The 16,274-nt window shown below is 40.1% G+C and overlaps 1 protein-coding gene across 1 annotated transcript in view; it reads right to left on the bottom strand.

Moving 5' to 3' along the window:
- SLC9A4 (solute carrier family 9 member A4) overlaps window positions 1-10,896 on the bottom strand; it is a 46,025-nt gene extending 35,129 nt beyond the window's left edge. Inside the window, exons 1-3 of the mRNA XM_067563527.1 lie at window positions 10,635-10,896; window positions 6,292-6,755; window positions 772-1,031 (exon numbers count right to left, since the gene is read on the bottom strand). Coding sequence (XP_067419628.1) covers window positions 772-1,031; window positions 6,292-6,755; window positions 10,635-10,896 — 986 coding nt within the window. The remainder of the gene's footprint in view (window positions 1-771; window positions 1,032-6,291; window positions 6,756-10,634) is intronic.
- Window positions 10,897-16,274: the final 5,378 nt, after the last annotated feature.

The following is a 16,274-nucleotide window of genomic DNA, read 5'->3' as shown; positions in this document are numbered from 1 at the left end:
TTTCCTCTCCATTGATTGGCTGTTTGCTCCCACACCCTTGCCTCACATTCCCTTTGCTGTGCCTCACTGTCTCTCCCCTCCATGCTCCTCTCCATTCTCCCCCCTCCGTCCTTTCCCTCTTCTATCCTACCCCTATCCCCTTGTCATCCTCCCATCAATGCCCTCTCTCTCTTCCTTTGTGCTTACTGTAAACTATAGTCCTTTCTGACCCTCCCTCTTCATCTCACACCTGCACATTCATAACACATTTGGGACCAGGTTCTCAGCCATAGAACTGTTTCCAGATTACTTTAGTCAAGGATCTGGCCTTTAATATGTATGTATATGTAGACGTGGGTTTGTTTATAATGCTTCTGAGTTTTATATTTGGGCCACATTTAGTTCCAAGTTACGTAAAAATAATTCAAGTGTAACTCCACTTAAATCAGCGGAGTTATAGTTGCTATACATTGCTGTAACTGCAAGCAAGATCTGGTCTATTATTCTCTGTTCTTTTGATACTAATTAAGTTGTATATAACTACATCCTTCTCATAACATTATTGGGATGTAACATAGAAAAAAATACTAGCATATAAGTTGGTCTGCTATAAGATCACATAAGCAGATATATCAGCAGACCAGGCTACACATTTAGGGCTTTAAAGAATCACAGCTGAAAAAACTGGGATGGGGGCAGCACAAATCAGTATATCAACTGCAAGCCAAATATTTTGTCAAGAAGAGAATTCTGTCCCTGGGAGGCTTTTGAAAATTCTTATTTGATACTCACGCCAAAATGCCTGAGATGTAGAGTGTTTCAGCAGACAAATATGACAAATAGCTGAACATGAAGACAAGCAGCGGTTCAATGGCAGAAATGTTCTGCGTAAATCGAGTCATGAATGCCGACACAAATCCAAACACGATGCCAAACAGCACTCCGCCTAGCCCCACTACAAAAAACCGAGCAAATCCAGCAAGAACATCAACGGATTCAATCTCTTCATATCTGTGCATCTGGGTGAAGGCGATGAATATGTTATATAACACCTACATGCAAACATAAGAGACAGCAAATTAGAAATTTTTCAAAACTAGATTTTCTTGATATTTTTAGTAATATGTACCACGTGCTGTATTATATTAATATTGCTTAGCAAAGTTGAAGTTTAAACCTGAACATATCCTTAAAAGGTCCCAGAATTATTTACCTGGCTGGGATCCTAAAACTAGTGAAGACATGGTGCAAAATGCCAGTGAGTGTGTCATATGCATCATGTAAAAACAGTCTGACAATTAGGCCTGGCCACCCCCTGCGTGTGGTGTAGGAATGTATGATGGTTTCAGATAGTTCATGATGCAACAGGCACCATAAAATATATGTATAAAAGGAATGTGCTCAGAAGCACCATGATGGGTGAAATGTAAGAACTTAAGAATCAAACTGAATCAAATAGAATTGAATAGAATTGAAGCTAAGGCAGCTCCAGCTTCATACCAGCAGTAGATAAACACTCAACTCCTGGTTGCAATTATTGTTATTAAATATAGTAGAACTCTTATTTAACCAATTTTTATTACCTTGCCTTAATAGTACAGTAATTATAGACTATAGTCTGTTGTGTGATGGCTATTGATAAATTTGTACAGTGGATTTGTAAAAAACTCAAAAGGATGTTGTCAAGGCACTTTTCAAATGTTTGAAAATACTTTTTTTATTTACTTATACTGACCTCTTGGAGCTAGCTGGAAACTGAAATCTGTTCCACTGCTGTTACATAGTTTTTATATTACAGATGATTAAAGCAACAGCAGCTGCAGTCATTCGCAAGATAGGCACTACAAACCTATTAGTGATTTGACATTTTTAAAGGTGTAAATAACTAAATTATTTATTTTGATTAAGGAGCTTTAAATGCTGAAAAAACTTTTTCAGGTTAGGTGGTAGATTATGCTCAGCACATTATATACTTTGGGTCTGTAGGGTTCATTTTTATCAACTATACGTCAGATGCTTCCTTATCAGGCTTTTGTTATGAATAATTTCTATTCTGAAAAATGCATGATAAAAATCTCCTTCAGGATTTTCCTTACCAAATGGCTACTGAAGTGTTCAACAGGGCAGTATGAGGGTATTGGTTAAAAAATATGTAAGAGTTTTTGACTGCTAGCTGATGATAAATCCTATTATATCTGTTATCAATGAATGTCTATCATACCAGATTCACTTTCAGGTTTAAAAGTCAATTTGGAAAAATCTAAAGCCACAAATTCATCACAATTTTTGCCACTGATAGCATTAGTCCCTGAGACCTTCCTGTTTAAAACAAGCCCAAAAAGCTTCACATATCTGGGGTTCTTTAGTTTTTTTCTTTGCCTAACTAATTTCAAAAGGCTATTTAAGGAGATTAAAGCAGATATCTGCTTGTTAAAGGCTCAAGTTCATTAAAGATGATAATTATTCCCCAAATATTATCTAGCTTTAATTGTTTCCTGGGAACATTTAAACTTGAACTATCATACAGTAGATTCTCAGGGAGGCTCATTCCTCCAGGGTGACAGGAAAAGCATAAGGAAATGTTCTAGATGGCAGCTTCCTACAAAGAAGGGTGAGCCTCTCTTCCTAAGTGCAAAGTGTGGAGTTGTGCTTCTCAGCAGCAGACAACTGAAGACTGGATACACGTACGCATCATATAGTTACCGTACAGCATTGGAGCCACTGCAACTATTCTCTAACTACTTCCCATTTCTTGATGATGACACCGTGTTTCCAGGATAGATTTTGGAATGTGGACAGTTGGTACCAAGGTGCTGACTGTTTGAGTTTAGAGCTGGGCAAACTATTTTTAGGGACTAACGTATTAAATTTGGCCTTTTTCCTGTTCCTGATTTGTCTGTGTCATACAATAGCACAATTTCCATGAGTGCATTATTGTGTGCATTCATCGCTAAATGCTTTATGCAAGAGTATTTCAGCCATGGATTGCTCACTAACTATGCACTGTGAGCATTTGCTAGTCACTTAAATCACCTGGTATTGTTTCTGTCCCGTAAATGGATGACCATAATTCTTTTAGTGGGAGGAAGGCCTGGATTAGCCTCTGGTGCTTTGATACACTCAGAGAGAAGGTAGTGGCATTTTATGGAAAGATAGCAGGTCTTACGTTAGGAATCTTTTAAACCTTGTGCTTTGGGCTTTTGCATAAAAATAATATATTCTAGCTAAACACCTGGAGGCTGGATTTTAAAATACCTGGCTTCTGTTTGACTGAGGGGAAAGACACTAACTACTGTAAGCAAGATTAACTGGCACTTTACATAAGACTTTATGAATGATTTCCTTTGCTGTGTTCACAAAACACATTGGCTTTGTGCGCTGTCTTATTTGTGAAAAGGCAGAGCAGCAAGCACTGCAGAAGCACGTGGCAGCTGTGTTCACTGAGGGATCCTCTGAGATCTGTGGATTCTAGGGGTTAAAACCACTGTCCATCAGTAGGGGGAAATCCCCCCTCTCCCCTTCCCAGAGTGGAAGAATCTGATGGGAACTCCAGGAAAGGAAACTTGTGAACTTGTTTCTGTCCCCTACTAAGGTTTTTCCCTATAGGGGAATAATCTTACTTCTTTAATTAAACAGAAAGCCGGATTCTCTACTGCCGTACACCCTGTGTAGTTGTTTCCATCTATGCAAAGTGAGTGTTGAATCCAGCAAAGGTAAATAGAGGACATGGCCCTTAGTGAGTAGAATATATTTTATATTATATTGCAGTTTTCCTTGAAGACATCAATCAGATATTACATTTATATTTCTTTGATTGAAATAAATATTTTAAGGATTTTGCTTGCTTGAGGTTTTGAGGAAGCTTGAGGGTATTTCGAGGGTGCTATTGGTGAAAAGGGCTTTTCTACTGGTTAGATGTTTTTAATGTATTGACTGAGTTAATTTATTACCTGTGCACAACTGTATGTTGTGGTGTGGTCATCGTCATATGAATATGAGTTTAATCTAGTATTATGTTAGGCAGCCTACAGCTTTTTGTAAGGTGCTCTTGTTGGTTTTTAAATTAGGCTTGGCAAGCTGGTCAATTGACTAGTCAAATTATGTAAATTCATCTGTCAATTGACCGCCTATTATTTGACCCCAGTCATATAGTATCAGATATTCCAGCAAGAATGCCCTGGTGTAGGTAGAAGCCCACCTGTTTGGTTGCATCATTTTACCATTCCTTCATTTTCCAGAACTTTATTTCATTGCGTTTTGCACTTTTCTGAGTTAAAGTAACCCAGGTAAGGAACTTGGTTTTGTGATTAGGCCTAAGTATGTGTCTAAGGATAAGCCTCAGGGAGTTCATAAAGTCATTCTATTTTTGTTACTGTTCTAATCAATTAATACTTAAAATATTTAACCATTTTTGTATTATTTGACAATATTTGACCAGTTAATTGACCAGTAATTTCTGGGCCAGTCACAAATGTCCAAACCTATTCTAAGTCTAAATACATTTTGAGAAAATGCTTCTGAAGCTTTTCAAACTTGTCTTTGGCACAAAACTACACAGGAGTAACCTGAAAGGGTCATTTTTCTATGTTCCAGTGGCTGCACCTGAGTAGACACTTGTATTATTCTGAAATCAAAATATATTATTAATTGAATCTTTCCCTACAGTGATCCATCATGTGTATAGCTAATTTATATTCATTGACTTTACCTTCCCATTGTATTCTTTGTATACACCATTATGTTGCTAATACACAGCTCATTGCAAGCAATAGAAGAGCTGGCTGATGGATGTCTTGAGCCTTTTCATCTCTCTCTTGCGAAGAGTTCTTGTGAAGGTAATGGTACAACTTGAATGGGTAAGGTGACCATGATTTGGTATCCAGTCACTTAAATAGGAATATTTTCCAAACCATTATTCCAATTCCACAGTTTATTAGGTTTTAGAGATTTTTTTCCACTAAAGTAGTAAATTTTATATTTATATATATATTGCCATTTCTGGTGTAAAATGCAAATGCAGTAGAACTCTTAACAGCTTTTCCTGAATATAGAATAAAAAATTTCATTCAACCTGATAAAAATGTACTGTCTTTTCTAAAGCTACTGTTATAACAAAGGACACCATAACGTTGTTATAACAAAGTCATTTAGTAAGCTACCTCATAAGTAATGTACATACAGATTTAAGTAGCAAGGATTTATCACATGCATCATTAACTTTAAAATCTTTTCATCTCCCCAATCAGGAGCTTGTGATCATTTGATAACAATTAGGTCTCAAAAGATCAAATAAGTCTTTTTTCCCTCCCTTTTTAAAATCACTCCTAAAATACATGGGCCATGAAGCCTTTCAACAATGAATTCTGCAAGAGTCTTCAAACACATCAAATTTCCACTAACACTTGATGTTCAACCAGTGTTTGAATTATTTTTGACTCTGTTCTGGACTCCTGTGTTTTAGATTCTATAAGAACCCAGTCTAGCAAAGCACCTAACAAGCCTATTCTTGAATTTTAGCATGAGCAGTCCTATTGATTTCAGTGGGACAACTTGCATGCTTAAAGTTAAGCATGTACAAAAGAGCTTTGTTAGATCAGGGCCAGAATTTCAAAAGTGACCAGTAATTCTGGAAGCCTCAAGTTTTGGCAAAGCTGGTTGAAAAACAGGAAAAAAATTTCACAAATGCATCCTTTTTTTTCAATCAAAAAAATCATTTTTTTCTGCCAAAGCCACTTTTGAGTCAGCTTGAGAGACCTTAAAGGGACTCAGTCTCAAAAAGAGATGAGCACCTGCCCTCTGAAAATCGGGCACTTTTAAGTTGTCTCAATTGTCTCAAAAATTGAGACACCCAAAATCACTAGTCTTCTCTGGAAATGTTGGCCTGAGTTCTTTGGAGCAGAACCATTTCTTTTATTTGCTTGTACAATACCAAGAACATTTTCAGTGCTTAGAGTCTGACCCTACATCACTTAGTCAATGATAGTTTGGCCATTCGCATCAGCAGGAGCTGCATAATAAATACAGGACATGAGTCTGCTCTCACTTCCAGTCATCCTATAGAAATATGTTTTTTTAATGTGTTAGTCCAATGTTTACCATCTTGATGTGTTATGTATATAAAGTGCCTTTCACTATGAGGCTCTGGTCCCTGGTTAAAGCCTGTAGGCACCATTGAAATATACAATTATCATCATCATCAATCACAAATAAATCAGTGCATTTCCAGTGGAGTTCCTTCTGGTTCTCCTCTACAACCAACAGAAACTCTGTCTCCACAATGTGAGAAAAAATGAACCGCAAAAGCAAACTCACCACAGTTATTCCATCATTTAGCAAAGACTCTCCAAATATCATCATGTAAAGCTGCTCATTAACGGAGGCCTCTTCCAAAACAGCCAGGGCTGCCACAGGATCCACAGCTGAAATCATGCTGCCAAAAAGCAAGTTCTGCAGCAGGTTAACATCAGTGAGGCCAAAGGCTTCGATTTGGCAGATTCCATAGAGAGAGAGTCCGATGCCAAATGCGTTCAGGAGTGATCCCAGTACTGACCACCACAGAATGGACACAAAATTTTCAAAAAAAGGGCGAGTTGGCATAAAGTAACCCTCCTCAAGGACAATTGGTGGAAGGAGATACAGGAAGTAAATGTTTGTAGTCATAACTGGTGGGGATTTGTGATCCGTGCCGAAAATGATTGCTCCAACTAGTGCCCCGATAGCTATCAGAAGGCAGCTTTCTGGCATGAAGCTTGGCAATCGGTGGTAGAGATGGAAACCTTGAATAAAAAATGGGGAAATGATCTGAGTTGAAAAGGTTTTTATGCCAGTTCTCCCAGACTTCAGACAGATGTTATCCCCCACTTGCAATATTTTGCTCTCAGAACGCCAAGTTCTACGCTCAATCACAGTAGCAGTTCCATTGACTTCCAAAGGAAATACCTCTAGATTTATATCTGCATAACTGGGAACAGAATTTGGCCCAGAATATTTTTTTCCCCTTGAGTTTAGATTTTTGGTTTAATGTGTGTGTCTGTCTCTGAGCACGGAGAAATATTTTAGAACAGCTGCTCTACAGTCTTAAGGGAAAATTAAGACACTAAACCATATCCTCATTGACAGTAAAAGATGGGATGAAAGCCAAGTAAAATCTGATGACATCAAACTCCCCTCTGCGCCGAGGAGTGGAACCAAAGTCCAGGATCACAGTAGGGTAGGTGGGGAAAGCCATCTACACAGGATACTCCTCATTTCTCTCGGAATTTGCAGTAGCCCCTCCCTGTAGGCTGGGCAGATCTGCAGATGGGGAAAGGGTGACTCAGGAGTGGGGAGGGCAGTAGGTAGGGACTGTGGCCAAGTTCTGTAAATTCTGCCACTGCCAAACCTGTGGGGCAAAGTACCATATATGTTTCCTTTCAACCCTTTTGAATAACCATATCCAGATGAGAGTTTAGGGCCAACCACCATCAGAAGAGACCTTGACTGAATAGTTCCTATAGGAGGAGCTCTGTTGTCCAGGAGCTGCAAAGAGTCCCAGTGGGGCAGGCAGCAGCTTAGATGGAAGGATCCTGTGCATGGCCGCCCCTGCTCCTGAAACACCCCTTAAGAATTGCACAGATCCTAGGTGATCCCTAGATTGCACAGATCCTAGGTGATCCCTGACCTCTTCTACAGCAGGGCAAATTTCTACAGAGGAAACTCCACAAGCTGAATGTTTCCGAGTCCCTATATGTTGTTTCTACATAGGGTCTGAAAGTTAAGGCTTCAGAATTTGTTTCACTCTGAATAAAATCAATGTCAGCTGGAGACACAAGTAAAGAGCTACCTGCAACCATCCATGAACTGAGAACAGAAGATGTCACAGTTGTGACTGAATTCAGCTTCCTCTTTCCTCATGATTGCTTTCGTGGTGAGAGTGAGCCTGTGGAATTTGCACGCTGGACTCAGACCTATTCCCACTAAAGTCAAAGATTGTTTTGCCAGTGATTTCAAGGATAGACATTTTCATGTACATGAACTACTTAGTCCTGCCTTGAGTGCAGGGGACTGGACTAGAAGACCTCTCAAGGTCCCTTCCAGTCCTACACGTCTACGATTCCATGATTCTATGTTTGCTTTTGTCATATAAACGTTGTGGGTCCGAATCTCCTCTCACTCACATCAGTTTTACACCATTGCAAGTCCACTGAACTGATTATTCTTACTAGTATTTGCACCGCTGTAGTGGCTACAGGTCTCAACCAGGTCAAAGCCTCAGTATGTTAAACCCAGTACAGACATATAGTGAATGATGGTCATTCTCCCCAAAAGTGTAAGTGGGGTTACTCTTAATTTACAATGATGTGAGTGAGACAACTCACTCCTGTTTTACAATGGAGTGAGTGAGATGACTAATACAACTATATAACCAGTGGCAAGGCTTTGATGCCTTAAGCTATATATACATTACTCTCACTGTTCATGACTTTATTATACTTCTTGATCTACCAAGGCCCAAGGATGAGAAAAAAGAAAATTGTTAGCACCAATAACCTGAAATCATGAAGAACTTTTTTAAACAAAAATATCATTTTTTATTACCATGGTGTCACTATTTTCTATTTCTGGTGTAAACAATTTATGACCATAGGAATGAGATAGCAGCCAATGAATTATGAACAGGTCATTCCATCTTATACACTCGGGGGTTTCTTGCATCTGCCTCTGAAATATCTGGTTCTGGCCACGGAGACAGGACATTGGATTAGATGGACTATGTGTCTAGTACAATAATTCCTACATATGTGGAACAGAGAAATTGGTCTCCGTACTCATCAGTCATTGACCTCACTCACTGCTGAGATAAGATAATCAGCTGAACATAAGCTCCCAGTGCAATGCTGTGGCCAAAAGAGCTAATGTGAGCCTGGGAAGCATAAAGGAGAATCTCAAATAGGAGTAGAGAGGTTATTTTACCTCTATATTTGGCACAGGTGTGACCACTGCTGGAATACTGTGTCCAATTCTGGTGTCTACAGTTCAAGAAGGATGTTATTGGAGAGATTCAGAGAAAAGCCACGAGAATGATTAAAAGATTAGAAAACATTTCTTATAGTGATAGACTCAAGGAGCTCAGTTTAGTTAGCTTAACAAAGAGAAGGTTAAGGGATGACTTGATTCCAGTCTATAAGTACCTACACAAAGAACAAATATTTAATAATCTAGCATAGAAAGGTGTAACATGATCTAACTGCTTGAAGTTGAAGCTAGACAAATTCAGATTGGAACCGGTGTACATTTTTAACAGTGAGAGTAATAACCGTTGGAACAATTTCCCAAGGGTTGTGGTGGAATTTCCATCACTGACAATTTTTAAATCGAGATTGGCGATGTTTTCCTAAAAAATATGCTCTAGGAATTATTTTGGGATAGTTCTATGGCCTGTCTTATACAGGAGAGCACACTAGATTATCACAGTGTTTCTGGCCTTGGAATCTATGAATCTATGGCCAAACGAGGATGCAAATTGGTGCAGATTTTGATGATGGTTATAGTAATGAAGACACATGTTTCTAGGATCTGGTCTGAGACCATCAACTACTTTCACACAGGAAAACAGTTGTCAATGGCAACAATCTTTGCTTCCTGTCAGCTGGGTGACTCAGACATGAAAGGTTCTGTATTCCAAGGCAAATTCCGGGAGTCAACCAGTTTTACCTACCAACTATTCTTTCGGAATTTTTGGAAATTATATGTTAGCTTTTGGGGCAGTGGCTGTAATTTACTATATGATTGTACAGCTCTTAGCACAATGGATCCCAACATGGTCTTTAGGAGCTAATATATAAATGCTAATTAATAATAATAAATTATTATATATGGGATACCTGATGAATTAATCTTTGTTATAAATATGGCCCCAATGCTACAAATAGTACTTTCTCTCTCACTCTCATCCATATATATATATATATATACATACATACTTGAAAAATGTATGTGTATGTGTGAATAATATAGTATGTATGTATGTTTATATTCATATGATAAATTGCATTAATCTTGTACCCTCACCCCTAATCTACATTCTGCCAGTTAGGCCATCTCCTCCAGGACAACCTGTAAAATTCCATCTGAGCAACTTCAAATATTAAACGTTTTAAAATATCCCCAGGGAAATGTTTCCTTCGATTCTCCCCAGCTGGAGAATTTATCCCCCAAAGTTAAACAAGCCTGAAGCTCGGGACATGCGATATTCAATCATGCATGATACACCTATGACGGCTATCTTGTGACATTTAAAGGTTAGAAACAGCTGAAAAGCTAGCATCCTCATGGGACAGACAGCACCTGCTTGTAACCTAGAAAGGTCCTGGGTTAGCAAACTTTAAAGTTTGACATTGTTATTTTAGGACAGTTTCAGAGATCTAAAGTGTTATCATTTATAGCGTTTCATTCTCTCTGATTCCTACACAGTAGGAACTAAGCCGGTAACTAAGACATCTAGTTTTTCCAACAAAGGATATACAAAAAACCAGTCCCAATCATTTAAAAACTCTCTCATGCATTTGTAAAATAATTTGGCTATAAAACATGTTTTACTGTTTGCTCTAACTTCTTACCTACAAAGGATTTTTTTTCCAAAAAAGAAAAACCTCACCCTGCCATTTTCTACTTACCTAATTTTGCAAGGGATGCAAGAAGTATCCAAAGTGTAACTTCACATGGAATTTGCACATAGTTATAATCCACTGTAAAAACATGCAGTCTCTCATCCTGATCAGAGCCCTCAGCTTCGTGATAGTCAGGCTTGTAAGGAGATGTTGCATTACTGCTCAGTTTGGATAAATCAGAATAAGTAGCAGCAAAAGGACACTCCAGAGTCAATAGCAACATCAACCAGTTCAGAAAATTTACACGCATAAGTATCTGACAGCCCATGACTGGGTCTGAAATGTTCTTTTATACTAGATGTAGCAAATATTGTATGCATGAATGTATGTAATGTTTTCTGCTTTCAGTCTGCACTGACCCCAGCCATCAGGATTGCCTCAGGAAATGATCTATCATGAAGGAGAAAGAGAGAGATCATGTTATCACTTCAAAAGTCCCAACATCAATGTGTCTTTCTGTTTTTGAATCACAGAAGGATTCGGAGTTCAGGTGAAGACACAGGTATTTGAAATCCAAATAAAAACCTTCAGCAGCCATGAACTGTTCAGGAATAAAGTCTTTTTCCCCTGAAGATTTTTTACTTCCTCTAGGCTCAATAGTTTTCCTTGCAACAGAGAAAACTAGGCAATAATGAACAGAATTCATTCAACAAATACCACAAGAGTAGAAAGAATCACAGGATGCAGATCCCAGCTGTTGAATAAATAGGACTGCCAGCTCCATACTTCCTCTTCCTGCCTCTCTTTCTCCCTCGTGTACTCTGTATGGTCAAGGCACCTGGTGGCTCAAGTACCTGATTAATTGTTTTCACTCACTTCACTTGTAACAAACTACCTCAGATGTAAATAGACTTCTCAGAGGTTACATTAGTGACATCTAGTGGACATCTACCAAGTCTTAATTTATGGTACGTTGTGCAGTAAAGTTTCCTATGTTTCTTTTAAGTCCATCAAATAGATTGACACTAAGTTTAACACATTATAATGATAGATGGCAGTGACACAAAACTAGCACAAGTACTTAGACTGCTAGTAGATCTCTGGTATATGGAGGTAGGTCTCTCTCAATCCTTCCTGTAGAAGCTGTTGCACATTGTACAAAATATGCATGGAAACAGGGACTTTGCACTTGGGTCTCCCACATCAGAGGTAAGTTCCCTAACTCACAGAGTCATCCTCCCATGCTCTTTGGCCCAAAGAATATTTAAATATTTCATACATGGAACAGCTTCATCAGGAGAGACTGAGAGAGACTCAGTCACAAGGTCCCATAGCCTAGTGGTAAGGGCAGTCACCTACGAGACGGGTTCACATGACAGCCCTGCTCCACATCAGGTATAGGGAGCCTTTGAACCACATCCTGGATGAGTGTTCTAACCAGTGGGCTAAAGGTTATAAGGGAGGTGGCATCACCACCTTGTCCTCCTCATGTTTTGCAAGAGAGGGGTTACGTGCCAACTCCAGGAGAGGATTCTCTGCTATGCAGCCCAACCAGAAGCAGGTACCACTCTTCAGTTTGGATTTAGGAGCCTCAATCCCTTTGAAGGACAGGGCTGAGAACCCACCCCTCTCCTTGGCATTTCCTAATGGCTAATTTAGTTTCGGTGGCTCCCCACTCATCTTGGGGGCTTTTGTGGATGCCCTACCTTTCCCCATACATTGTATAGGGATTCCTCTGAGCAGCAGGGCATTTAAATATTAGGACTTGCAATGCTGAGTCTAGAACCCTTTGTGGATGTAGCCCAAAGTTTCTCCCATTAATAAACAGATACCAACCCCAGGGTCACCACTGGTGTGGTGACAGCAGCACAATCACAGAAACATTAACTCGGAACAAAGATATGTTCAGAAATGTTCTAAAGCCTGTTTCTTCTCCAGGTAAGAAAAATCAGAATGAGATCGGCTGACTTGGAGAAAATCTGACTTAGAGGGGAGAGACAGAATGAAGAATAATTCCTGGCTATCAGGCGTGGCTGTGTAACCAGCCTAAATGTTCTCAGGAGCAGATAAGCCCAAACTGAATGGAAGAGGAATGGTATTTTTTTTTCTCTGGATGTGACTGATGCCAGTTATCTTGTGCACTTTGAGCAGCTGCTCCCACTCCTCTCTGAAGGAACAGAAGCCAAAGAAAGTACAACAGGAATTGTTGCGTGAAATGGGTGAGTGGGTTGTTTGTCCATCTCCATATTGGCAAGGAACTGCCAGCAGTGCCATGCCAACGGTGCTCTAGGTCTGGTTCGAGGACTCAAATCGGGCCCCACCTCACCACCGCAAAAAACCCTGCCATCACCACAAAGTACTTTTACAAAGGGATCTTCAGAGCTTTTTCAGGACCAATCTCATTCATTACCTCATCCCAGTCTATCCACCGTGCTTCTGAGTTCCCCATAGAAATAGCTGGCAGATTGGTTGGTCTCTCCTGCCCCATGGACGTTCTCAGGTAGGTCATGATTAATTTTAGCTTGTTGAAGCCCTTTACTTAGCAGACACTATTACAGGAAGACAGCAAAAAATACACAGTGCTGGTTTCTCTGTCACAGAAAATCACATCTTGTGAAGGTAGCTAAGGAAATTATTTGGCACCTCTGTCAAGTCATCCTTAAAGATTCACTTACAAAAACAGGAGAAGTGATCAATCTCATTCTCAAAATTCTCTGAGTTTAAATCCTCAGGGTAGCTGCTTGCTAAGTTTCAAGCCTGCCTGTTTAGGAGTTCACTGCTGAAGTTTCAGCTCCTTGCCTGTCAAGGAAAGGAGTTTCAGCTCCTTGCCTGTCAAAAGGCAAACCTTTCTTCGACTCCATCGTATTTAAGCAGCTTATCATCCAATTGCGTTAATATTGTGTCTGTGAGTACGTCTTCACTGACGGTGGCAAATTCGCCGTAGTCAGATCGATCTATCTGGATTGATTGAGCGGCCAGTGAAGACCCGCTCAATCAATCTGGAAGTCGACTTGTTAAAACCAACTCCTCAAGTGGCGCAGCACAGTGAAGACACTGCACACAACGGAAGTTAAAAAGTCGACGGGAGTTACGCAAGCTACTCTGCGTAGCTTGCGCAACTCCCGTCGACTGCTGCCGAATTTTAAGGTAAGTGTAGACCAGGCCTGTGAGGGGGTTAAGAACCTTAGGGGGAATCTGATGACCTTTTGTCTTTTGCAAGTTTGCCTGGCATTACTTTCCTGCATCAAGATAATTTATCACTTAATCATGCAAATATTCCTAATGTTTCAGCCTGGGAAACAGCAGCTACCCTAAATGCAATGAACCCAGAAGCACAAGCACATGTGATGATTCTCAGGCTGCCCAGGACTGTGAAGCACCTTCTTACTCTCCTGCCTCCAGAGACAGAGTGAAACTTGCTTGTGCTTAACTGGTATCAGCTCCCTAACACCTCCAGTCTGTTAGCTACCCAAAAACTCCCCTCTGGGCTCTGCCAGACATTCCTTTGCCTTTACCATTAACAATAGGTGCACCCCAGATCCCCAGCCCCTTTCAAGCATTCCCCTGTCGTTCCCAGCCCCTTCTCCACTGAACACTCAGAATAATAGCAGGTCTGCTGCCTCCAAGGGAAAAGTGGTCTCACCAGTTTGAATGATTTAACTCAGGATCAGCTCCTTGTATAATAGCACAATACTGAGATATGTTTATAGTGAAAACAACAATAACTTTATTATCAAAGGTTCAAGATTCAAGAGGGAGTGAGCAAAGATAATGGAAACGACAGGTTATATATAAAACAAAAGTATAACATACCTTATTGGAACTAAACTTAACGGGCTATCCTCCAGTCTAAATAGGTTTATCTCACCGCAAACGTCTTCTGCAACATTTTTAACCAAAGCATGGTTGAGATCCCATTTTCATGAAGATAAATGCACTGTCCATTTCCTGTCTAGGAGCAGGAGAAAAGGGGTGTTCTTTTGCCTTCTCCTTATAGCCCTGTAAGTTCATTTTTGGTCCCTAGCGTAAGGATGGCTGGAAAGAGACTGGTGAATAAATATCCTTTGTTTGGCAGAAACCTATCTGTGAGCTCTATCTTAATAGACACTTGTGAAACATATTTTCACCATACATATATAACTCCTTACGTAGTATCTGTGCCTACATTTCACAATGATATCAATGACCACCGTAACCTGGCTTTTATTTAATAGCTCACGTGATATTCTTTGGTGAATCAGCCTGTACATACCAGAAACAGGATAGCCTTGTAAGCCAGTTGCCATTGAGGTATTTATGGGGCACCCACTATAAGTTTAATGAAGCGTGTTGAAGATCATCATCTAAACCAATGAGTCATTCAACTATCAAGATCTGAAATCAGCAGTTTTTCTGCTCACAATGCTAATTTATGACAAGAAAGTATACCACAGCTCAACCAAAACAAAAAGTGAAAACTCTGAAATATGCATTTGTAAGCAGTCCGCTTGTGACTTAAGTTCTGGAATAAGATTGTGTGACGCCTTGAGCTCATTTAAAGTATCAAGAATACCCCCAACACGCTTTCATAGTAGATGCATTGCCTCTACTCTTCCTGACCATCTTGTCTTCCTTTGGCGTTTTACTGTAATGCTAATATGCTATTTTCAACACATCCCAACCACAGCAGCAGCAGAGAACAGGCTATACAATCTTTGAACAATTCCAGAAAATAGAAACTCACAGGGAAAAATCACCGTAGCAGCTTTTCCAACAAATCAGGGAGTGGGCAGCACATAGGATGAAAGACTGCTGAAGTCAATTTGGAACACCTTTTGTATGCTGCAGTCATGTTAGCTTCATTATCATGGCTTTGTCCCCTGTAGCCATCTTATTTTTCAACTTCTCAAAAATTAGATCTGCAATACCTTTCCGTTTTGATGTGGCTGTCAATGTAATCTACAAAGCATGGGCCCTGAATACCCTATTTTGGGCACTAAAGGGGGCTCCATATGGTCCGTTCGGAGCATTAAATGCAGCCCCCAAATAAAGCATATGGGCCACTAATTGAAGCCCTGACTGGTCCATTTGGGGCAGTAAATGAGGCCCCAAATGCATCATTTGGATCAGTAGACAGGGCCTCCAAACACACCATTTGGGACAATGAAAAGAGAAGTCTAAGGCCCTCTGGCAGAAGGAAAGAGCGAGAAGTTAAAAATAATAGTAAAACAACCTCCCTCCCCCGCCCCCACCAAAAAAACAACAACAAAACCACGGGTCCTTTATGAGCCTAGGCCAAGTTCCACTGGAACTATTTGATTCTTCCCTTCGCACAGACCCAATAACCTGCAGGTCTTATTTACTTCCTGCATGGCATGGGGTGAAGTAGGAACATGAGAAAGAAAGAAAAAGAAAAAGAAAAAAGAGGAAAGTGACTGTGGGAGAGAGAGAAAAAAGGTGATAGTCTGCAAATATCTACTCCCTGTCCTTTTGGTATTGCTTACCATTGCCATGGAGCTTTCTAAGTCTGTGGTAATGCTGGCTAATGATTCGGGTTAAGGAATGCTATGGACATCCATTTTTAGGCAACCTTTAGCTGGGAAAACTGGCTGCCAGAGTTTTGAGATTCATGGGGCGCAACAGCAACAACCTGCTCGCCCCCGTCTAGGTAGTAGGTGTGGTGGCCCAGGAGCTGCTCTGTAGTAATTTAAGAATACTGAACTGTAA

The sequence above is a fragment of the Emydura macquarii genome, unplaced genomic scaffold (genome assembly GCF_026122565.2).
Source record: "Emydura macquarii macquarii isolate MOO-44397 ecotype Brisbane River unplaced genomic scaffold, CSIRO-AGI_Emac_v2 contig_2531, whole genome shotgun sequence".
NCBI lineage: Eukaryota > Metazoa > Chordata > Testudines > Chelidae > Emydura > Emydura macquarii.
This window is presented reverse-complemented; position numbering and strand designations above follow the sequence as displayed.